At 45.8% G+C, this 23617-nt stretch overlaps 1 protein-coding gene across 1 annotated transcript in view; it reads right to left on the reverse strand.

Annotated features, from left to right (window-relative positions):
- Window positions 1–23617, reverse strand: part of ALDH16A1 (aldehyde dehydrogenase 16 family member A1) — a 282143-nt gene that overhangs the window by 85048 nt on the left and 173478 nt on the right. The window contains exon 11 of the mRNA XM_063942876.1: window positions 2311–2416. Coding sequence (XP_063798946.1) covers window positions 2311–2416 — 106 coding nt within the window. The remainder of the gene's footprint in view (window positions 1–2310; window positions 2417–23617) is intronic.

The raw sequence follows: 23617 nt of genomic DNA on the forward strand, positions 1-23617 counted from the left end.
TTCCACTACTGCGTATCTTACATGTACATGACTGAATCATTTGGTTTACAATTACTGCTATGGCTTTTGAATGTCAATGCATTTGTACAGGGATTTACACATTATTGCAGGTAGGGACTAAAAAATAAACACCAAGACATACAAGTGTAAATTAGAAGAAGGTTCTGTGTGTTTACACATTTGCATGCCAAGAGGTCTACTTTGCAGATACACAGATTTTACAAATAATTGCCAGGATTTATCAAGCCTTGGAGAGTAATAAATAGCACGGTGATAAAGTACCAACCAATCAGCTCCTAACGGTAATTTTTCAAACACAGCCTGTAACATGGTAGTTAGGAGCTGACTGGCCGGTACTTTATCACCTTGCAATTTATCAGTCTCCAAGGCTTGATATATGGGCCCCAGACATTCACATGTGCATACAGGTTGGCTGGAGAAACGTAAAGGAATGAAACAGATAGTACTGCACAATGATAAGTCAATAACGATCTCACCACATTCACTAGCCGCAACAATATGTAGATGGCAAAAAGTACTGTAGTTTAGAATAGAAAATAATAGGATTTGAATTACCTACCGGTAAATCCTTTTCTCGTAGTCCGTAGAGGATACTGGGGTCCACATTAGTACCATGGGGTATGGACGGGTCCACTAGGAGCCATGGGCACTTTAAGAAATTGCCAGTGTGGGCTGGCTCCTCCCTCTATGCCCCTCCTACCAGACTCAGTTTAGAAAATGTGCCCGGAGGAGCCGGTCACGATGAAGGAAGCTCCTGCATTTATTTTCTATGTTTGTTATTTTCAGACAGGGTTGGTTGGGACCAGCCTGCCTGCTGCGTGGGCCACAAATCGACATGATGGCCTCTCGTCTCAACAAGATACTCAAGCGGTATTGTTCCAGGTCGAGGGACCCCCAAGCAGTGTCGGTGGATGCTCTGGTGACTCCATGGGTCTACCAGATGGTGTACGTGTTTCCACCACTCCCATTGATCCCAAAGATTCTTAAAACAATAAAAAGGGAAAAGGTTAGAGCAACTCTCATTGCTCCGGACTGGCCAAAAAGGGCCTGGTATGCGGATCTACTGGAGATGCTCCTAGAGGACCCGTGGCCTCTATCTCTTCGCGAGGATCTTCTCCAACAGGGGCTGTTCGTCTATCAAGACTTACTACGGCTACGTTTGATGGCATGGAGGTTGAGCGTCAAATTCTAGCCCGGAAAGGGATCCCAAATAGGGTTATTCCAACCCTGATCCAAGCCAGAAAGGGGTTAACGTCTAAACATTACCACCATATTTGGAAAAAATACGTCTCTTGGTGTGAGTACTGGAAATTTCCTGCGGTGGTATTTCAACTGGGACGTTTTCTTATTTTTCTGCAGTCAGGTGTGGATGTGGGCCTACGTTTGGGCTCCATAAAAGTCGGCCTTATTCATTTTCTTCCAGAAACAATTGGCTTCTCTCCCTGAGGTTCAGACATTTTTTAAGGAGGTTCTGCACATCCAACCGCACCTTGGAATCTCAACGTGGTGTTGCAGTTCCTGCAATCGGAATGGTTTGAGCCTTTACAGGTCGCTGACATCAAGTTTCTTACATGTTAGTCTGTCATGCTGTTGACCTTGGCTTCTGCGAGGTGTGTGTCGGAGCTGAGGGCGTTGTCTCACAAAAGCCCCTATTTGATTTTACATGAAGATAGGGCTGAACTCAGAACTCGTCAGCAATTTCTTCCAAAGGTGGTGTCTGCGTTTCACATCAACCAACCTATTGTGGTTCCGGTGGTTACCGACACCTCTGCTACTTCAAAGTCCTTGGATGTTGTCAGGGCTTTGAAGATCTATGTGAAGCGGACAGTTCGTCACAGAAAATCGGACTCGCTGTTTGTTCTCTATGATCCCAATAAAATTGGGTGTCCTGCTTCAAAGCGGACAATTGCACGCTGGATCAGGCTTCCTATCAAGCATGCTTATTCCACGGCAAGTTTGCCGTGTCCAAAATATGTACAGGCCCACTCTACTAGATCAGTGGGTTCCCAATTTCTTAAAGTGCCCATGGCTCCTAGTGGACCCGTCTATACCCCATGGTACTAATGTGGACCCCAGTATCCGCTAGGACGTAAGAGAAAGAAAGTTTGTGGCTATATACAGTATATTACAAATATCCCAATCTGTAGGCTATCAATTTTTTATATAATTATCTGGCCCACCTATGAATCTAATGCAGTCTTTCCTTTGCCTTATATATTCCTTCACATTATACCGTCAGGAGATTCATGACACCTATATGTAATTGTAAATAGCATATCCACCTCTTACCTCTTTCCCACCGTCACGACCGAATCCGCTCTCCTTATATCCACCAAAGCCAGCGGCTGCATCAAACATGTTGTGTCCATTTATCCACACAGTTCCAGCTTTAATGCTGAAAACACAAATAATGTGATGGCCGGTAAGAAATAGGTTCTTTATCATGCTGCAAGAAGCAGTTACAGTGGTTTTGCCATCACACTAGACCCGAGTAATAACAATAATAAATAATAATAATAATAACGACGACAACAATAACAATAATAGTTACTTTTATAGCACTTTTCTCCCAAAAGGTCTTAGGCTGGGGCCACACATAGCGGCCAAGCGTGTCCCGCTTGGCAGGAGGGGGGTTTTGTGTGCACATGGATCCTGTTCTGCGGGATCCCACAGAACAGGATCCGACCAGTGACACACTGGATTTCATAGAACACAGTGCGGCACAGTCGCACTGTGTGAACACATACATTGAAATGTATGTGTTCACACTGAAATCCCATCGTCCTGCCGTCCGCCCCAACCGCAGCATGCTGCGGTTGGATCCGGCAGCGGTGGGACTACTGCACATGTGTGGGCGCCTGCATTGGCCAACAGTCTCCTTGCGGCCAAGCAGGTCCCATTCCACTATGTATGGCCCCAGCCTATAAGTGCTAAGCATAGCAGGAAAGAAAACTAAGCATTTGGGTTAAATTCTTTTAGGAATTAAAGGGATATTAGTGAAATGCTTGGATAGACAGGAAAGTCTTAACTCTGTTTCTGAAGATTCTACAGTGGATGCCTCTCGCACTGTGCAGGGAAGAGAGTTATTTATTTATTACCAGTTACTTATATAGCGCACACATATTCCGCAGCGCTTTTACAGAGAATATTTTCCCATTCACATCAGTCCCTGCCCCAGTGGAGCTTACAATCCATATTCCCTATCACATGTACACACACACACACACACACACACACACACACACATTCACACTAGGGTTAATTTTTGTTGGGAGCCAATTAACCTACCAGTATATTTTTGGATTGTGGGATTCCACAGAGTCAGAGCCATGGATTAATTCAGGGAGATTCTAGGTACTGCTAATAGTAATTCATCTACAGAGTACAGTAATCGAACAGGCAGTAAGGAATTTTTTATTTATTATCAGTTATTAATATACTGCGCACACGTTCTGCAGCACTATACAGAGAATGTTTGGCTATTCAGCCCCTGCCCCAGTGGAGCTTACAATCTATTATCCCTACCACATGTACACACAGACACACAGACACACACACACACACACACACACACACACACATACACTCATTCACGCTGGGGTAAATTTTGTTGGAGCCAATTAACCTATCAGTATATTTTTGGATTGTGGGAGGAAAAAGGAATACCTGGAGGAAACCCACGCACACACTGGGATAATATACAAGCTCCACACAGTTAGGGCCATGGTGGGAGTCAAACCCATAACCTCAGTTCTGTGAGGCAGCAATGCTAACCATTACACCATCCGTGCTGCCCATTAGCTGCTTCAGGTCCCTTGGATCCTGGTCATGTAGGGCTCTGAAAGTAAGTAGCCAATCTTGAAATAGATTTGCCCTCTTACAGGCAGCCAGTGAAGAGAGTAGTGAATGTATGTTATGTCGCTAGAACAGGGCTGGTTGATTAGACTGGCTGCTGCATTTTGTACCAGCTGCAAGCGGTGCAATTCCTTTGCTGGGAGACCCAGTTAGAGGGCATTGCAGTAGTCTAGGAGTTATGATAATGATGATTTACTGAAGCATTTACTGTAACCAGAGTGCTTTAACATCATAGAAAGCCGTAATATCTTGGGTAAGCACAGAGGATGTGATTACAGACATGATGTCCAGAGTACTCACCACCCACTGACCAGAACTCTGGGCTCTTTTATACATAAATTATAGCATGATGACACATTGGCTACCATTAATATATGGACTGATTCTAACCAGGGTCCTATCTATGTGGTTTGTAAGGTCTCTCCATGCTGCATAATATGTGCACACTATATACAGTAAGCAACAATTAACAAATAAATATGTGAACAACATTGTGTGGGGAGGGACGTCCAAGGGAGCGTCTGACTCCCCACTGTTGATATCAACCCTAGGGATCGCAGCCTCATACTACCCCCCTGGAGCCTATAATCCTTAAAGCCTAGCGCTGGTACACCCGAGGTGGCAGCCATGTCAGCGACTGTTTGGTAGTCTCCTCCCGAAAAGTGCCTGGTAACGTCTGCTGGACTTGCTAGTACATCCTACACAGACACCCGCCGAAACAGCACTGTACATGTGGGTAAGCATTGTCGCGACCCGGCGGGGAGTTGTTGGAGCGACTCTTTCTAAGGTACGTATTAGACGCTTTTTAGACAATAAAATAAAATTAAAAAGCTTATGGCTGCTAAAAACCAGCAGCCCATTGGCCATAGTCCGGCTCCTGCCACACCAAAACAAAAAACTGATTTGCCTGAGCCAGGAGGCGGGGGATATATGGATAGGCCCGTTGCATGCTAGGAGGCCGAAAGCTTTGACCGTTTGGTGTAAATCCGCTGTCGCATAATCATATCCCATTGTTATCTTGTGGCTCACCTGTGGACCCTGCCGGAGAAAATGAAGATAACAATACACACCATACATAGTTTCATAGAAAAACTGTGCTTTAACTACGGAAGGACATGTGACCAGACAGGTAAGATGGCCGTAAACAAAGAAAAAGAAAAGTACTGGCGCCGGCTGTGATTCAAAACACAATAAATAAAAATGAAATATATCTTTAATAAACATTCATCTACAAGAGAATAATCTATCCCTCAAGGGTAAAACAACAACAATAACATGTGTTAAATGAATTCTGTAGGATACCACAAAGGTTAACCCTTTTGAATAAAATGTCCACAGTTCCTGGCTAGGACACTATTCCACAATTGCCCACAAGTTTAGTTGGTATAAGAGCATTTTACCAGACTTGCTTCCAGATATAAGTCCCCTATGAGTCCCATGCAGATAGGGTCCAGATGGCAGATGGGGATACGTCCGGGTCTGTAAGGAACTTGTGCCGGAATTTGATCCAGTGGATGCCAATGGGTCCAAATAACGTCAGGAGGTGGATATGGGTGCTGGTACTTGTGGTCCTACAGAGAAGATCCCAACGCGTTTCGCTGGTCTAATGGGTGCCAGCTTCCTCAGGAGCATGCTCCTGGTAAAATGCTCTTATACCAACTAAACTTGTGGGCAAATGTGGATAAGTGTCCTAGCCAGGAACTGTGGACATTTTATTCAAAAGGGTTTATCCTTGTGGTATTCTACAGAATTAATTTAATACATTTTATTGTTGTTGTTGTTTTACCCTTGAGGGATAGATTATTCTCTTGTAGATGAATGTTTATTAAAAGATATATTTCATTTTTATATATTGTGTTTTGAATCACAGCCGGCGCCAGTACTTTTCTTTTTCTTTGTTTATATACCATTGAGGGAACTGACCTTCCCTGTACGGGCTGCCGTTGACAGCGCACTCTATCTATATATCTTAAGATGGCCGTAAACGCTGTGGAGAAGGCGTTTTGCGTGTTTGGATTAAGTAAAATAAGATTTTACTTACCGATAAATCTATTTCTCATAGTCCGTAGTGGATGCTGGGGACTCCGTCAGGACCATGGGGAATAGCGGCTCCGCAGGAGACAGGGCACAAAAGCAAGCTTTTAGGATCACATGGTGTGTACTGGCTCCTCCCCCTATGACCCTCCTCCAAGCCTCAGTTAGGTACTGTGCCCGGACGAGCGTACACAATAAGGAAGGATCTTGAATCCCGGGTAAGACTCATACCAGCCACACCAATCACACCGTACAACTTGTGATTTGAACCCAGTTAACAGTATGATAACAATGAAGTAGCCTCTAAAAAAGATGGCTCACAACAATAATAACCCGATTTTTTGTAACAATAACTATGTACAAGTAATGCAGACAATCCGCACTTGGGATGGGCGCCCAGCATCCACTACGGACTATGAGAAATAGATTTATCGGTAAGTAAAATCTTATTTTCTCTAACGTCCTAGTGGATGCTGGGGACTCCGTCAGGACCATGGGGATTATACCAAAGCTCCCAAACGGGCGGGAGAGTGCGGATGACTCTGCAGCACCGAATGAGAGAACTCCAGGTCCTCCTCAGCCAGGGTATCAAATTTGTAGAATTTTGCAAACGTGTTTGCCCCTGACCAAGTAGCTGCTCGGCAAAGTTGTAAAGCCGAGACCCCTCGGGCAGCCGCCCAAGATGAGCCCACCTTCCTTGTGGAATGGGCATTTACAGATTTTGGCTGTGGCAGGCCTGCCACAGAATGTGCAAGCTGAATTGTACTACAAATCCAACAAGCAATAGTCTGCTTAGAAGCAGGAGCACCCAGCTTTTTGGGTGCCTACAATATAAACAGCAAGTCAGACTTTCTGACTCCAGCCGTCCTGGAATTATATATATATATATATATATATATATATATATTTTCAGGGCCCTGACAACGTCTAGCAACTTGGAGTCCTCCAAGTCCCTAGTAGCCGCAGGCACCACAATAGGTTGTTTCAGGTGAAACGCTGACACCACCTTAGGAAGAAACTGGGGACGAGTCCGCAGTTCTGCCCTGTCCGAATGGAAAATCAAATATGGGCTTTTGTAAGACAAAGCCGCCAATTTTGACAATCGCCTGGCCGAGGCCAGGGCCAACAGCATGGTCACTTTCCATGTGAGATATTTCAAATCCACAGATTTGAGTGGTTCAAACCAATATGATTTGAGGAATCCCAACACTACGTTGAGATCCCACGGTGCCACTGGAGGCACACAAGGGCTGTATATGCAATACTCCCTTGACAAACGTCTGGACTTCAGGAACTGAAGCCAATTCTTTCTGGAAGAAAATCTATAGGGCCGAAACTTGAACCTTAATGGACCCCAATTTGAGGCTCATAGACACTCCTGTTTGCAGGAAGTGCAAAAATCGACCTAGTTGAAATTTTTTTTCGTGGGGCCTTCCTGGCCTCACCCACGCAACATATTTTTACCACATGTGGTGATAACGTTGTGCGGTCACCTCCTTCCTGGCTTTGACCAGGGTAGGTATGACCTCTTCCGGAATGCCTTTTCCCTTAGGATCCGGCGTTCAAACCGCCATGCCGTCAAACGCAGCCGCGGTAAGTCTTGGAACAGACAAGGTCCCTGCTGGAGCAGGTCCTTTCTTAAAGGCCGATGCCACGGTTCCTCTTGGAACAGACATGGTACTTGCTGAAAGCAAATCCCTTCTTAGCTCCCGAGGCCATTAGTCCTCTGTGAGCATCTCTTGAAGTTCCGGTTACCAAGTCCCTCTTGGCCAATCCGGAGCCACGAGTATAGTTCTTACTCCTCTATGTCTTATAATTCTCAATACCTTGGTTATGAGAAGCAGAGGAGGGAACACATACACCGACTGTTACACCCACGGTGTTACCAGGACGTCCACAGCTATCGCCTGAAGGTCTCGTGACCTGGCGCAATACCTGTCCCATTTTTTGTTCGGGCGGGACGCCATCATGTCCACCTTTGGTCTTTCCCAACGGTTCACAATCATGCGGAAAACTTCCCGATGAAGTTACCACTCTCCCGGGTGGAGGTCGTGCCTGCTGAGGAAGTCTGCTTCCCAGTCGTCCACTCCCGGAATGAACACTGCTGACAGTGCTATCACATGATTCTCCGCCTAGCGAAAAATCCTTGCAGTTTTGCCACTGCCCTCCTGCTTCTTGTGCCGCCCTTTCTGTTTACGTGGGCGACTGCCGTGATGTTATCCCACTGGATCAATACCGGCTGACCTTGAAGCAGAGGTCTTGCTAAGCTTAGAGCATTATAAATTTGCTCTTAGCTCCAGTATATTTATGTGGAGAGAATTCTCCAGACTTGATCACACTCCTTGTGTGACTGCTCCCCAGCCTCTCTGGCTGGCCTCCGTGGTCACCAGCATCCAATCCTGAATGCCGAATCTGCGGCCCTCTAGAAGATGAGCACTCTGTAATCACCACAGGAGAGACACCCTTGTCCTTGGATATAGGGTTATCCGCTGATGCATCTGAAGATGCGATCCGGACCATTTGTCCAGCAGATCCCACTGAAGAGTTCTTGCGTGAAATCTGCCGAATGGAAGCGCTTCGTAATAAGCCACCATTTTTACCAGGACTCTTGTGCAATGATGCACTGACACTTTTCCTGGTTTTAGGAGGATCCCGATTAGCTCGGATAACTCCCTGGCTTTCTCCTCTGGGAGACACACCTTTTCCTGGACTGTGTCCAGAATCATCCCTAGGACCAGCAGACGTGTCGTCGGAACAACTGCGGTTTTGGAATATTTAGAATCCACCCGTGCTGTCGTAGAACTACTTGAGATAGTGCTACTCCGACCTCCAACTGTTCTCTGGACCTTGTTCTTATCAGGAGGTCGTCCATTTTCTTTGAAGACGAATCCTCCTTTCGGTCATTACCTTGGTAAGGACCCGGGGTGCCTTGGACAATCCAACGGCATCGTCTTGAAACTGATAGTGACAGTTCTGTACCACGAACCTGAGGTACCCTTGGTGAGAAAAGGCAAATTTTGGGACATGGAGGTAAGCATCCCTGATGTCCCGGGACACCATATAGTCCCCTTGTTCTTTGCTATCACTGCTCTGAGTGACTCCATCTGGATTTGAACCCTTGCAAGTGTTCAAATTTTTCAGATTTAGAATAGGTCTCACCTAGCCTTCAGTACCACCATATAGTGTGGAGTAATACCCCTTTCCTTGTTGTCGGAGGGGTAATTTTATTATCACCTGCTGGGAATACAGCTTGTGAATTGTTTTCAATACTGCCTCCCTGTCGGAGGGAGACATTGGTACAGCAGACTACAGGAACCTGCGAGGGGGGAAACCTCTCGACATTCCAATCTGTACCCCTTGGATACTACTTGTAGGATCCAGGGGTCCTGTACGGTCCCAGCGTCATGCTGAGAACTTGGTAGAAGTGGTGGAGGGCTTCTGTTCCTGGGAATGGGCTGCCTGCTGCAGTCTTCTTCCCTTTCCTCTATCCCTGGGCAGATATGACTCTTATAGGGACGAAAGGACTGAGGCTGAAAAGACGGTGTCTTTTTCTGCAGAGATGTGACTTAGGGTAAAAAACGGTGGATTTTCCAGCAGTTGCCCTGGCCACCAGGTCCCATGGACCGACCCTAAATAACTCCTCCCCTTTATACGGCAATACATCTTTGTGCCGTTTGGAATCTGCATCACCTGACCACTGTCGTGTCCATAAACATCTTCTTGCAGATATGGACATCGCATTTACTCTTGATGCCAGAGTGCAAATATCCCTCTGCGCATCTCGCATATATAGAAATGCATCCTTTAAATGCTCTATAGTCAATAAAATACTGTCCCTGTCAAAGGTATCAATATTTTTAGTCAGGGAATCCGACCAAGCCACCTCAGCTCTGCACATCCAGGCTGAGGCGATCGCTGGTCGCAGTATAACACCAGCATGTGTGTGTATACTTTTTAGGATATTTTTCAGCCTCCTATCAGCTGGCTCCTTAAGTACGGCCCTATCCGTAGATGGTACCGCCACTTGTTCTGATAAGCGTGTGAGCGCCTTATCCACCCTGAGGGGTGTTTCCCACCGCGCCTTAACTTCTGGCGGGAAAGGGTATACCGCCAATAATTTTCTATCGGGGGAAACCCACGCATCATCACACACTTCATTTAATTTATCTGATTCAGGAAAAACTACAGGTAGTTTTTTTCACCTCACACATAATACCCTTTTTTGTGGTACTTGGAGTATCAGAAATATGTAACACCTCCTTCATTGCCCTTAACGTGTGGCCCTAAAAGAAAATACGTTTGTTTCTTCACCGTCGACACTGAAATCAGTGTCCGTGTCTGGGTCTGTGTCGACCGACTGAGGTAAATGGGCATTTTACAGCCCCTGACGGTGTTTGAGACGCCTGGACAGATACTAATTTGTTCGCCGGCCCTCTTATGTCGTCAACCGGCTTGCAGCGTGTTGACATTGTCACGTAATTTCCATAAATAAGCCATCCATTCCGGTGTCGACTCCCTAGAGAGTGACATCACCATTACAGGCAATTTGCTCCGCCTCCTCACCAATATTTTCCTCATACATGTCGACACACACGTACCGACATACAGCACACACATAGGGAATGCTCTGATAGAGGACAGGACCCACTAGCCCTTTGGGGAGACAGAGGGAGAGTTTGCCAGCACACACCAAAACGCTATAATTATCCAGGGACAACCTTTATATAAGTGTTCCTTTTATAGCATTTTAATATATATACATATCGCCAAATCAGTGCCCCCCCTCTCTGTTTTAACCCTGTTTCTGTAGTGCAGTGCAGGGGAGATCATGGGAGCCTTCCCACCAGCCTTTCTGTGAGGGAAAATGGCGCTGTGTGCTGAGGAGAATAGGCCCCGCCCCCTTTTCGGCGGGCTTCTTCTCCGGAGTTTTAGATATCTGGCAGGGGTTAAATACATCCATATAGCCTCAAGGGCTATATGTGATGTATTTTTAGCCATACAGGTATTATACATTGCTGCCCAGGGCGCCCCCCCCCAGCGCCCTGCACCCTCCGTGACCGCTGTGTGAAGTGTGCTGACCACAATGGCGCACAGCTGCAGTGCTGTGCGCTACCTGATGAAGACTGAGAGTCTTCTGCCGCCTGGTTCCGGACCTCTTCATCTTCAGCATCTGCAAGGGGGGTCGGCGGCGCGGCTCCGGGACGAACCCCAGGGCGAGCCCTGTGTTCCGACTCCCTCTGGAGCTATGTCCAGTAGCCTAAGAATCCGATCCATCCTGCACGCAGGTGAGTTGAAAATCTCTCCCCTAAGTCCCTCGATGCAGTGAGCCTGTTGCCAGCAGGACTCACTGAAAATAAAGAACCTAAAAACTTTTTCTAAGCAACTCTTTAAGAGAGCCACCTAGATTGCACCCTTCTCGGACGGGCACAAAAACCTAACTGAGGCTTGGAGGAGGGTCATAGGGGGAGGAGCCAGTACACACCATGTGATCCTAAAAGCTTGCTTTTGTGCCCTGTCTCCTGCGGAGCCGCTATTCCCCATGGTCCTGACGGAGTCCCCAGCATCCACTAGGACGTTAGAGAAATATGGGTTCCATTCCATTACAGTTGTGCAATGACACTTTAGAACGCGATTTGTGAAATCGCCACCGACTAGACAATCCATCTACAGATGTGTCCCCTTATATCTTTGTTGCATTGCAAGCGAATCACAGCATAGCAAGTCACATGTGTACACCCCACCCCGCTATGCATTAGAAGCAATGGGGGAGCCAGCGGCTGCGGAAGATCGCAGTATAACACGATGCGTAGGCATCACTGTACAGCTACTATATGTTGCTAAACTCAGCAACAACAGTTGAGCAACAACGTTCTACAACTGGCAATAGAAATTTTAAACTACTGGATGTTCGTGTACAGTATCTGATGCACGTGTTCGTGCCCTTTATCAATGCAAACCAAAGTAAACCATGAGGGAGGGTCTGGAGTTACAAATTCCACAACTGACCATTTGGAAATGCAAATGACTACCTACAAATTGCAGTTATTGCAGGTTCTAAGTGACCAAGACAAATTCACAAGAAGTGATTTCTGTGAAAGAATGCAGGATCGTTGTGAGGAGGGTTTTACTGAACGTCTAAATTTCAGCAACAACTCAGCCTTCCACACCAGTGGAAAATTAATACACAGAACATTCGCATATGGGGTACTAAATATTTCAGATAAATAGAGGAAATTCAGTATGCATTGCGCCACAATTTCTGTGTTTCCGTCCTGTGCGTGCAGTTAATGCGGTTAGGTCGCACTACGAACACATCTGCCTGATTGACGGGTAGGAGGCGTTCGCAGGGCTGCCAGGGGGGTAGCAACAGAACGTTGCGGGGACAACGCGGGGAAAATGGGAGTGGGGCAGCGCCGTTTTCGGGGCAGCTGTGTGACATCACATGCAGCCGCTCCGAACGAAAAGATGTCAGCGGGACTCCTTCCACTGCAGTTACGCTGTGGCGGCAGGAGGCTTCCCTAGTTTGCGGCGTGATCACAATTAGACCGTGGTCGCAGTTGATGGGCAGCGGGTAGCATGGTGGGTGGCCCCCAGCATGCGAAAGAACGGACTGCAAATTCTGCTTTTAAGCAGAATTTACAATCCGTACTGAATAGTGTCCCATGTGCAGGATTTCCAGGTTAATGTCTTCTGCGCTATAACCTTTAAAAAAAAAAAAAAAATGTATAGCCCCTTCGTTTTCCAAGAAACAAATGGAAGCTTTTAATCTCAATAGGATTATTAACTGGCTGATGCCTCAATTACACAAAGAAGGTGACAACTTTATTTTTCTAACAAGATGGCGCACCACCACGCTGGTACCACAAAGTTAGAAACTGCCTTGACGTAACACTCCCACAGGGCTGGACTGGCCTTGCAACAGTGGACAACATCTCTTTCCTTATGGTCACCACAAAGTTCCGATCTATACACCTGTTTTTTATGGGGATATGTAGGACAAGGTCTTCATCCCTCCCCTACCTGCTAATCTCGTTGATCTGAAATGACGTATCACAAAAGATATTGCTTGAGTTGGTGCAAACATATTACATATTATGTATGTTTGGCAAGAATTTGACTACCGTGATATCTGCAGTGTCTCAAGGTACACACGCGAACATCTGTAAATTGCGGTAACAACCTCCAGTTTCTCTACAAAATGATGTATGTTGAGTGTCATTATCACGGTCATTATTTTACAGATTTGGGTAATGCGTGACCAGTGGTCAGGAGACCGCCGATCACAATACCTCCTCCGGGATCCCGACAATTAGATTGCCGGCAGGAGGGGGTAGGTGGGCGCAATGAGCCCCTTGCAGGCTCTGCCACTCCGATCAGCTTTTCACTTAAAATGTGCATACTGTAAACACAGCTGTATTGCTAGTGTACTCAGACCACTGTGATTTGCAACATTTGTACAGTACATCTGAATTTGTGTAAAAATACTTCCGATGCGAATAGCTGCAGCTTTTTTTTACACCAAAGACCCTATTCAGCATAGACCGCAAAACTTGCTAAAAAGCAGATGCTGCAAACAAATAGTTTCCTCCCAGAAATAAAGAAAAAACGCCCACTGCAGAAATTGCGATCACATCGCAATGCACAATGTGATTACATAACCACTCACAAATACTGGAACTTCGATTCATTTTTCCATCTGCGCCAGACAAAGCCATCCACAATTCTACAAACGCAAGAGGCTGGAAGTGGTCACCACTAACGTCAGAGACCCACCCGAAAAATGCTTTTCATTTTACAAACACACCCACAAAACGCTATGTTCCCTCCACTAAATGCTGGCTTCCTGCCAATCAAAATGTGATTACATTGAAGCACAATGCATTTGCAGAAATAATCGTAAAGCACGCGCAATGCCAACGATGCACAGGCGCAGTCATTAGATAATCGAACAGATTGCATTTTCTCAATTTTAAGATCCGCGCTGAATAGAGTCCCAAGTTCTGTTGTGCTTATTTGGAGGTTTTTTTAGTGTGTAAAACCAATTCCTGTTAAAGTCACAGCCTAGTGTCTCTAGTACACGGTGTCTGGCTTTTCCCTGATCTTTCCATTCATCTAATATGCTAAATTTAAATAAATATAAGGCACACTACTCTTGGAGCATCTCAGTCTCAGCCATATGGTGCTTAGATGCTAGCTGTATGAGGACACATCGGTAGAATTCAGGACTACTTTTCCTCATGTCAATTGGGTCAAGGTGACTCCTCTACCTCAGACCCAGCAGGGACATAAATGGATTTAAAGACAACTTTTTACACTGAATAAGGGCACTACACTACAACACGTCTACTACAGTTCTCATTAAGGATATAGTCTCTGAAAGTTCACTACGATACCCAGGGCTGCCATCAAAAATTACGGGGCCCGGGACTGGCAAAATAGGCAGCCCCCCCCCAAAATAAATAAATAATAATAATAATAATTAAAAAACATGTATAATAATATTATTATATATTATAAAAAAAATTAATAAAATTGTGTCCCCATACTTTTGTCCCCAGCACCATATTATGCACCACACTATAATGCCCCAGTACCGGCTCATTAGGGTACTTGCTGTTCTCCCCGCCTGCAGCCGCTGCACTGTTCGGCACCCTGTTTCATGTTAAACTATAGAAAATATGTCCCTTCCAAAATGGCCGTCGCATCGAATGAAACATTTATTAAAGATACTAGAGCCTCCTCTAGTATCTTTAATAACGGTCTCCTCTGAAGCGGCGGCCATCTTGAGAAGGCCATTTCAATAGCTTGCAGGAGCTGGGCAGCGGCAGTGGCAGGACGGGCGGCGGAGGCAGGAGGACGGATGGTGGCGGACGGGCAGCGGAATGAGCAGCCCAGGCCCTCCCCTCTCTGTTAGAGAGTCCAGGCCCAGGACAGCTGTGCCCACAGCACCCCTCTGATGGCGGGCCTGACGATACCCTCTGCCTCCTGATATCTTTCCTGGTCACAGAATCCCTGGCTAACAGAATTAGAAAACTTATAATTATATTTTTTTAGATATAAAAACACCAAACCTCTTCACAGGATATATGGCATGGGCTCAACCATTCTACCTACCTATAATTTAATCTTTTAATATTTCACGATATAATTTTTGTTATCTTCTACATCATAAATATGTTCAAATAAATCTTATGAGATTAAAAAAATAAAAACTTATTTTTAGAGTGCATTAAGACCAAAATGATTATCAGAAATTATTAAAACACTTATTAATAAAGATTAAATTTTTTTAAATAACGGTTCAGTATAGAATTGAAACCTTTTTTAGGAATATTTTCCTATCTATTACAAGCTACTAATTTTTTTTGTAAAAAGCACAACACACACCGATATATTAACAAATGACACACAGCTACAGATCCATTGTGTTAATCTGTTGAATCACCACTAGAGGGCATTAACCTTGAACAAGGCTGGAGTCCTAAAATAGTCTGAGGTCTGAATAAAGAGGGATTTTTATACATGTTAACTTCTACATCTTACTCTGGAAGCCTTCCCTTCAGAATACCGACCACAGCATATCGCTGTGTAGAATCCCGACAGGGCTCGGGAAGGAAGGTACCCCTCACCCCCCCACACTGCAGCCTAAGCCTTACCCCCCCCCCCCCCAGCAGCCTAGTCTTTACCATCCCTTGTATTGCCTAACCCAATTTCCTCCCTCCCCGAAGTCCAAACCTACCCCCCCCCCCCCCCTTCGCAGACTAACCCTCCTCAGGGGTGCCTAACCCCTCACCCCCAGCAGCTCACCTTTCCCGGCTGTCATCGATCAGAATCCCAGCAGCTGGGATGCCGGCACCGCATTGTGATCCTATTCAGGATGCCAGCGCCGGCATTCTGATCAGTGTCAGGAGTCCAGCGTCGGTCTTTTGACATCCGGAAACCCGACCGCTGGGATCCTGACCGGATTCCACTCCGAGCAGGGAGTCAGCTGAGAGAGGACATAAGAGGAAGATAGTGGGAACTGAATATTGCGAAGACCCCACCGGCCTGAACCTTTTGTACCCCCCCTGGAAAAGAAAAAGGGGAGGGCGGGGGAAGGGAGGGGAGTTAATGACATATAGGGGCAATGCGCCTCCTACTAATGTTTATAGCTCTTTTAATATCATTTAGGATAGAAGTCCAGCTGCCACAATGAAATAAAAGTAGGCACAGATGAGTGTTGCTAAGGACCCAGGTAGCGCCTCTCGAACTTCCGAATGGGACGGCGAGACGCCAGTGAAGAGACACAGCACAGAGGAACACAGTGTAACGAGGACCAAAGGACTGGATGTAGGGTAGGGAGAGTTAGTGAACCCGCCTCAGTCCTTAGCATCGTGTCAAATCAACACTCATCTGTGCATGTTCTAATATCACTGTGGCAGCTGGACTCCTATCCTGAATTATCTTAAAAGAGCTATAAACATTAATAGGAGACACTTTGGTTGATCGCTCGCTAGCAACTTTTTGCAGCACTGCGATCAGGTAAAATTTCGGCAAAACTGCACATGCGTATGCACCGCAATGCGCAGGCGTGTCTTACAGGTACAAAGAGGATCGGTGCTGGGCAATGGATTTAACAAAGAATCCATTCGCAAAGCCGATCGCAAGGTGATTGACAAAAAGAGGGTGTTTGTGGGTGTCGACTGACCGTTTTCTGGGAGTGTTTGGAAAAATGCAGGCGTGTCCAAGAGTTTGCAGGGAAGGTATCAGACGTCAATTCCGGGACCAAAAAGACTGAAGTGATCGCAGCTGCTGAGTAAGTCCAGAGCTACTTTTTGTGCCGTCAACTGCAAAATCGTTCGCACACTTGCAAAGCGAAAATACACTCCCCCATAGGCAGCGACTATCTGATCGCAGCGCTGCAAAAAGTTGCCAGTGAGCAATCAACTCGGAATGACCCCCTTTGCACCTATATGACCACCCTCTCCTCCTGCAAATCCTTTACTCCCTTGGTTTGCATGATACTGCTCTCTCCTGGCTGTCCTCCTACCATTCTGACCGTTCCTTCGCAGTCTCCTCTCATGACTCTACCCCCCCCCCCCCCACTTTCTCCACCAGTAGGTGTCCCCCAAGGTTCTGTTCTTGGGCCTCTCCTTTTCTCGCTCTACACATCCTCATTAGGAATTAAATATCATCTCTACGCTGACAATACTCAAATCTACCTTTCCTCCCCTGATCTCCTCACTCGTATCTCCAATTGTCTCTCTGCTATCTCTTCCTGGATGTCCCAGCACTTTCTTTAACTTAACAGGTCTAAGACTGAGCTGATAATTTTCCCTCCGCCCTGCATAACCTCACTGTGACCATATTGTCCCATACGAAAGCTCTCCTCGCTTTCACGTCCCGTCACCAGTACCCAGAATGGATGTTTAGGTCACACGGGACCTGGCCACATAGGCGATTCCCGCTTACCGTCGTTATCTGCATGTTAATGGCTCCACCCAGGGTGCCGTGGGCGGGTTCTGCGCTGCCACCACCAAACTCCTAACCTGCCGTAGCGTCTGGAACCACGGTTCTGCTCTGTGTGCGTCTACCAAGTGTGGTGCTGACGAATCCCCACTAGTCGCTTGACCAGGCCTCTGCTGGTAGCTGGCAGACGGCGGAAATTGGAGATGCTGGTTACACCCTGGACAGCTGGAAAACGGAGCTAGGTGTCGCCTAGCCCTGCAGGTCACAAGATGAAGCAGTCGTCTTGAGGCGGATGATGTTTATTTGCCAAATACAGCCTTTAAAAAGACTCAGCAATACAGCAAGATGTTACAGCAGAATGAAAATGGTATAATACCACAGGCCTCCTCTTTTTATACAGTTATACCACAATGCATCTCAGTGGGTAGTTTCCCCCTGAGTCAATTCCATCCAATCACGATAACTTATCAAATATAAATAAATTACATTTTAAAAGGATATAAGTACATGAAGCAATTTCCTCCTTCCTGTCACACACAAAGTTTGGTGTCATTTAAACTCCATTCCTTACCACCTGGTAGTTTACACTTCCACTTTGAGACATTTAACACATAGCTTCAAAATACAAAATGTTCATCCTTCCTGCATATACCATTCAGGATTCATATATCCATCAAACCAGCTAAATAAATAAATACAGGTTTCCAAACCCACACCAGTCCATACCACTTTACATATGGGATAAGGAAATCCCCCGTGATTAACATCTTTCTCTAAGGAACTCACACACAGCCATTACCTGTCATGCCCTGTCCAACATCAAAAGGTTTTGTCATTCACACATCTGCTAGAAGAGGGAAATTAGCATGCCATTTCCTGGTCAAAGATGCTAGGGGATAGTAAGTGCATTTTTCTCTTTAAAATACCTGTGACCACATCTTAAATATAAATACATTTAAACATACAATCCTATAATTGTGCACAGAGCACTACATATGACATGTTAAAACACATCATTAAACATTTTTAAACAGTCCGCTACCAGCACAGCAAGTACATTCAAATATGGTGCCTTTGTCCTTAAAATGGTGCTAGGCACTTAAGTGCTAACCCCTTACGTGCCATGGCCGCCATTAACCATGTGGCCGCCAGGGTCTCCCGCCACACTCGCCTCCACAGTTTCATTATCCATTGATGGCACAACTATCTCCTCTAGTCCCCAAGTGCGATGTCTTGGAGTAATACTTGACCCCTCCCTCTCCTTCAAACCACACATTCAGTACCTCTCACAAACCTGCCATTTCCAACTTAAAAACATCTCCAGAATCAGACCCTTTCTCACCCAGGATGCTACTAAGACCCTCATCTACTCACTGGTCATCCCCAGATTTCACTACTGCAATCTCCTCCTATCTGGCCTCCCTCAAAAATGCCTCTCTCCACTCCAGTCTATCCTCAATACTGCTGCCGATCTTATCTTCCTCACCAAACGTACTACATCCACATCCCCTCTCTTGCAGAACCTTCACTGGCTACCTTTCCCATTCAGAATCCAATTCAAGCTTCTCGCACTCACCTACAAATCTCTCATCCACTCTTCTCCCTCTTACATCTCTGACCTTATCTCTCTTTACATTCCCACCCGTCCTCTTCGCTCTGCTAATTGCACGCCATCTCTCCTGCCAACTGATTACCTCCTCCCACTCCTACCTTCAAGTTTTTGCACGTGCTGCTCCCTATCTCTGGAATGCTCTACCTCTCCCCATCTGACTCTCCACCTCTCTACAAAACTTCAAACGGGTTCTCAAGACCCACTTCTTCACCAAACCAAGCCAACTCTCCTCCTCACCCTCTTGTCTATGCTCACTGTCTACCCCTTCTGTGTCACCCCGGTCTGTTAGCCCCTCACCTTTTAGACTGTAAGCTCGCAAGAGCGGGGCCTTCTTTCCTCATGTGCCTTTCCTTTTCTTACTTACACCAATTTATACTCCATACTCCCTTAGATGGCACCTAACCCCAGTGTCAAAGTCGGAAAAATATCATGCTACACGTAGCCATATATCCACCTCATGCGCGTGCCTGCTGCACGTGCACATTCTCTCCCGTGCGTGCGGATACTCGCAGCCGCGTGATGGCGCCTCGGCCATGCGCTCGAGCGCGTGGTATGTGCATTTACGGTAGAGTTTGTGTGCGTCTAGCGGGCGACTCAATCGTTAAATAATAAAATAATAAAACCAAATAGTATGTTTTATAGATAATGTTCCCCTTTACCTTTGAAAAAGTCACGTGAGGACCCGCCTCCTATACACCTTGCTCAGGTGTCTCACATGCAATACAAGCTCAGCACTTCTAGACGGCAATATTCCGGACGGTTTCCAGGTCCTCAACAGCCGCTGCCATTCACGTTGCATAAGCCAGCCGATTTCCAACAACAGTCTTTCTCCTCTCCGCTGCACAGCTGTTTGTGGGTAACGCAGGATACCTGACCGGGGACGCCCGGTAAATGGACCAACCCACTGGATAGGTATTTATCATTGATTGACTCACTGGCTCCCTTTACGTGATTCATTACTGGAGCTCTACATATTGCACTTTTGCTTGTCATTATTGAGCACCACGAACGGCTCCTATTTTCTGTCACGGAATACGGACTTAAGCAATATACATCACAGCTGCAACTTTGTATAAGTCCCCACCGTGCTGACACTGTGAGATATCTAACTGTGCAACAATTTATGCAGGTTTTATTGTTTTATTCATATTCATTATTTTACAATGTTTTAATAAATTTGGTTACTTTTGAATATTGACACATTGGCTCTCTCTATTGTCATCTATATATATTTTTCTGAAATCCAGCGCAGCCGTCTCTCTTTTTCTTGTTCCCCTTAATAATGACTGTAAGTTTGTGTAATGTAAATGGTCGCTGGACAGAGGAATTCCTCTTTGTATGGTACGAAGGGTCAGACAGGGTTTGAGCAGCTGTGTCTGGTACCTAACTAAAGAACATTTTATTAGAAACAATCCGGTGCTGGTTAGGTAAAGATTAATCGCTCCTGCGTATAGTTATGGCCATTAGTATTTTCTGGACATTTACTATATTTGCGATTCATTACCCATGCGGCGGGAATCTTCAGATTCCCTCCCACCTGAGCAGTTTGATATAGTCGCAGCCCACCTGTTCAAAGTAACCTATGACCTTTTGTTATGATGCGAGGAGACATTCCTGTGTCCAATGAACAATGAGATTATAGGTCCCTTTGTAGTGTACTGTACTCAGTGTATATAAGATCAGCCAGCCTGGGCAGCTCTCTCACTCTCCACAAACGGTTTTCATATTGACTAACTTGGAGCTGGTACCAGGACTAGCGCAGCGATCGTTCCCAGTGTGTGTAAGTAATTCTCTGTGATCAACTTGTTCCCTGTTTGTATTGGCCATACTCTCTCTCTCTCCGTTATTGTAAAAGATTGTGACGCAATTGTATATTTCTGTCTAGATATTCTGTTAGAATTATATGTTAGCTTGTAGTGTATGACTTGTAAACTGTTTCCCCTTTTCGATATAACTAAAAGCTTGTTAGTAAAGGTGTTGGAACCTTAGCAAGGTATAGTGTGTTTATTATATTGCAGAAGGTAATAGGAGCGTCTCAAACGCTCAAGCAGCTTTAGCATTAACAAGGTTAAGCAGCGTTACATCGCTACAGTATTTCAGTACAAGGTTTACAGTATAAGAGTATCCTTTCTGTGTGTTACATTCAAGGTTTACTGATTGTCATCCCGTGAGCGTCTGCGCCGCTCGTGTTCTCCTCGTGGACTCGAGCGTCCGCTACGCTGGTAGCGTAGCATTACGGTAGTCGCCCGCCTATAGCGTGCTCGACACCACGCATTAAGCTGTGAGCGAGCGTGTCGCATGTGCGTCTCGATCACGGCCGAGCGTATGCTACGCTAAGTGCGTACCCTTACGGTACCCCATACGCCAATTGCGTACTGAGTCTCTTACCCATTTATTGTGAATGTTATAAGATAAATAGTTAGCCTTATCAATTGGCGGCTCATCCGTCCTCCACATATCCGCACTAGCGAACACAGACTTTATCTGTCAGCAAGGGCGGGAAGGCAGTATCCCTTCGTATCGGGATACAGTAGTGCTGGCTAGATAAGCGTCTGTTTCGCTACGTTGAAGGAGTGCTGGTGGAATCCGGAACCGGAGGTAAGAACAATACGCTAGTGTCTTTTAAAACTGTTTATTTCTGTTTTGCGTACGCACGCACGCACACACCTGTATTTCTTTTCATTTGTGTATTTTCACATATCACTTTCCTGTTTGCCATTTCACAATTGATAACGTGCTGAGAAAGATGTGTTGCTATTGGTAGTTAAAAGTAATATTAATACGTTAAGGAGTAATTTGTAATACACGCGCACGGCTTGCCTAAGATACAAGGAAGTTTGGTGTGGTGTTCGGTAGATGATTACAGTTAAAGATCATCTACATTGATATAAACGTGTTAATTGTTTTTCTGTGGATATACCTGGCTGGCGTACACGTGTCTCTAACAAAGGGCGGGACTAGTGTACGCGACGCAAGGGCCGACGCACGGAGCGTATATTACGCAACGGAGCGTCTGGGTACGCCCACATAATACAAATCACACGATAGTATTGTTTTAGTTAAGCGATAAGGAGGCAACGCGATAATAGCGCAAATCGATCTCAGTGTCCAAAATGTTAAGCTAATAGATCCTTCTCTAGTTGTAACTCCTCGGGATTAGCCTGCGATACTGAATGAAAGGGATTTCTGCGCAGAAACGAAAGTAAAGAGTATATGAGGTGAAAGAGTGTGTATACATATATATAGGTTTCTAATTTTTGGGGTTGAACCACAGGAAATCATCGAGTTCTCGTGAGGTATATACGTGTAAGTGACTGCACGGTGGCTTGGGAGGCATCCCTTGTTAAACATTTAAAAAAAGAGCATTAGAGTATAGCAGACCAGGAGGTCTACTGTAGCACAGACCAGGAGGTCCAGACAGACCAGGAGGTCCAGGTACAGCAGACTAAGAAGTCTGCTATAGATAAAGAGTAAAAGAGCACAACACCAGAAAGGGTTGGTGCGGTACCCATATAGGCCATTAAGCTCAGGCTGAAGGAATTCGCAGCCACAATTTTCGATTCCACTGGTCGCTCCGCACATAAGATTAGTTGCTTATGTGCAGAACGATTGTACCGCACGTAATTGTGTGCATTAGTTAGTAACTTGACCCAGTACCATTTGCGTACGCTAGAGGGGTCATAAACGCTATTTGTACATTCTAACGTGATTTGTGTAATTTTTTATTTTAAGGGAAGTTCGCTGGTCACTTGGGAACTATCCAACAACCAATAGTTACTGGAAAGGGTTAAGTGCTCTTCTGATCACACCCACATGTTCCAGTAAATAGAGGTTCAGGTCGCAGGGGCCCTAGGTCGAGTACGCCAGCGCTAGGGCAGTGTGTGGGCGTATTGGTCGACGTGGGCGAGTGAGTGGAGTACTCGGTAAACTTCCGCCGCCGGCCTACCCCGGACATCTTGGTTTTTGTAAGGGTTCGCTGAAGACCCTGATTTGAAGGTCAGAGGTAGTGAAAGCAACACCTGCAAAGATGGGGGCCAGTTGTTCAGGTAGGGGGCGATCAACCTCGGTTCGGGTTGACTTAGTAAACCGGCCAATAGAGTCGGCAAGGATAACGTGTGATACAGACCGGGAAGTCCGAAATGGATCACACGCAAAGGTATTGTGCAATGAATGGGAAAGAATGACTGTGCATGACGGGGAAAAGTTCCCACGGGTAGGCAGTTTTGGTCCAGAGATGTTACAAAATTTAAGGAGAAGGATATGTCTCATTAAATCTGCAAAGAGACGGATCAAACATTATGATTATTTACAGTTATGGCAACAGGAAGGTGAAATACAAGGAGAGTTAGCTTACACAGCTGACTCTCACTGTGGTAGGAAAAATATGGCAACAGGGGAGAAGGTGGTTACAGAGAATGGCACACTGGTGTATGATAAAAATGCACTTCGCAACTGTATTATAGATGATAAGGATAAGTGTAACAAATGTAACAATGATAAAAGTAAAACTGTTAAATGTACAACTGTTAACCTGTGCAAGTCGCACCCCATGTTAAACTTCCCTCAGGATCACCAGCAAGAAAGTGAGCCCAGCACGATGTCGGCACCTTTACCAGCAGCCATCACACAAGACATCCCGGTGGACGC

The sequence above is a fragment of the Pseudophryne corroboree genome, chromosome 10 (genome assembly GCF_028390025.1).
Source record: "Pseudophryne corroboree isolate aPseCor3 chromosome 10, aPseCor3.hap2, whole genome shotgun sequence".
In the NCBI taxonomy this organism is placed as follows: Eukaryota; Metazoa; Chordata; class Amphibia; order Anura; family Myobatrachidae; genus Pseudophryne; species Pseudophryne corroboree.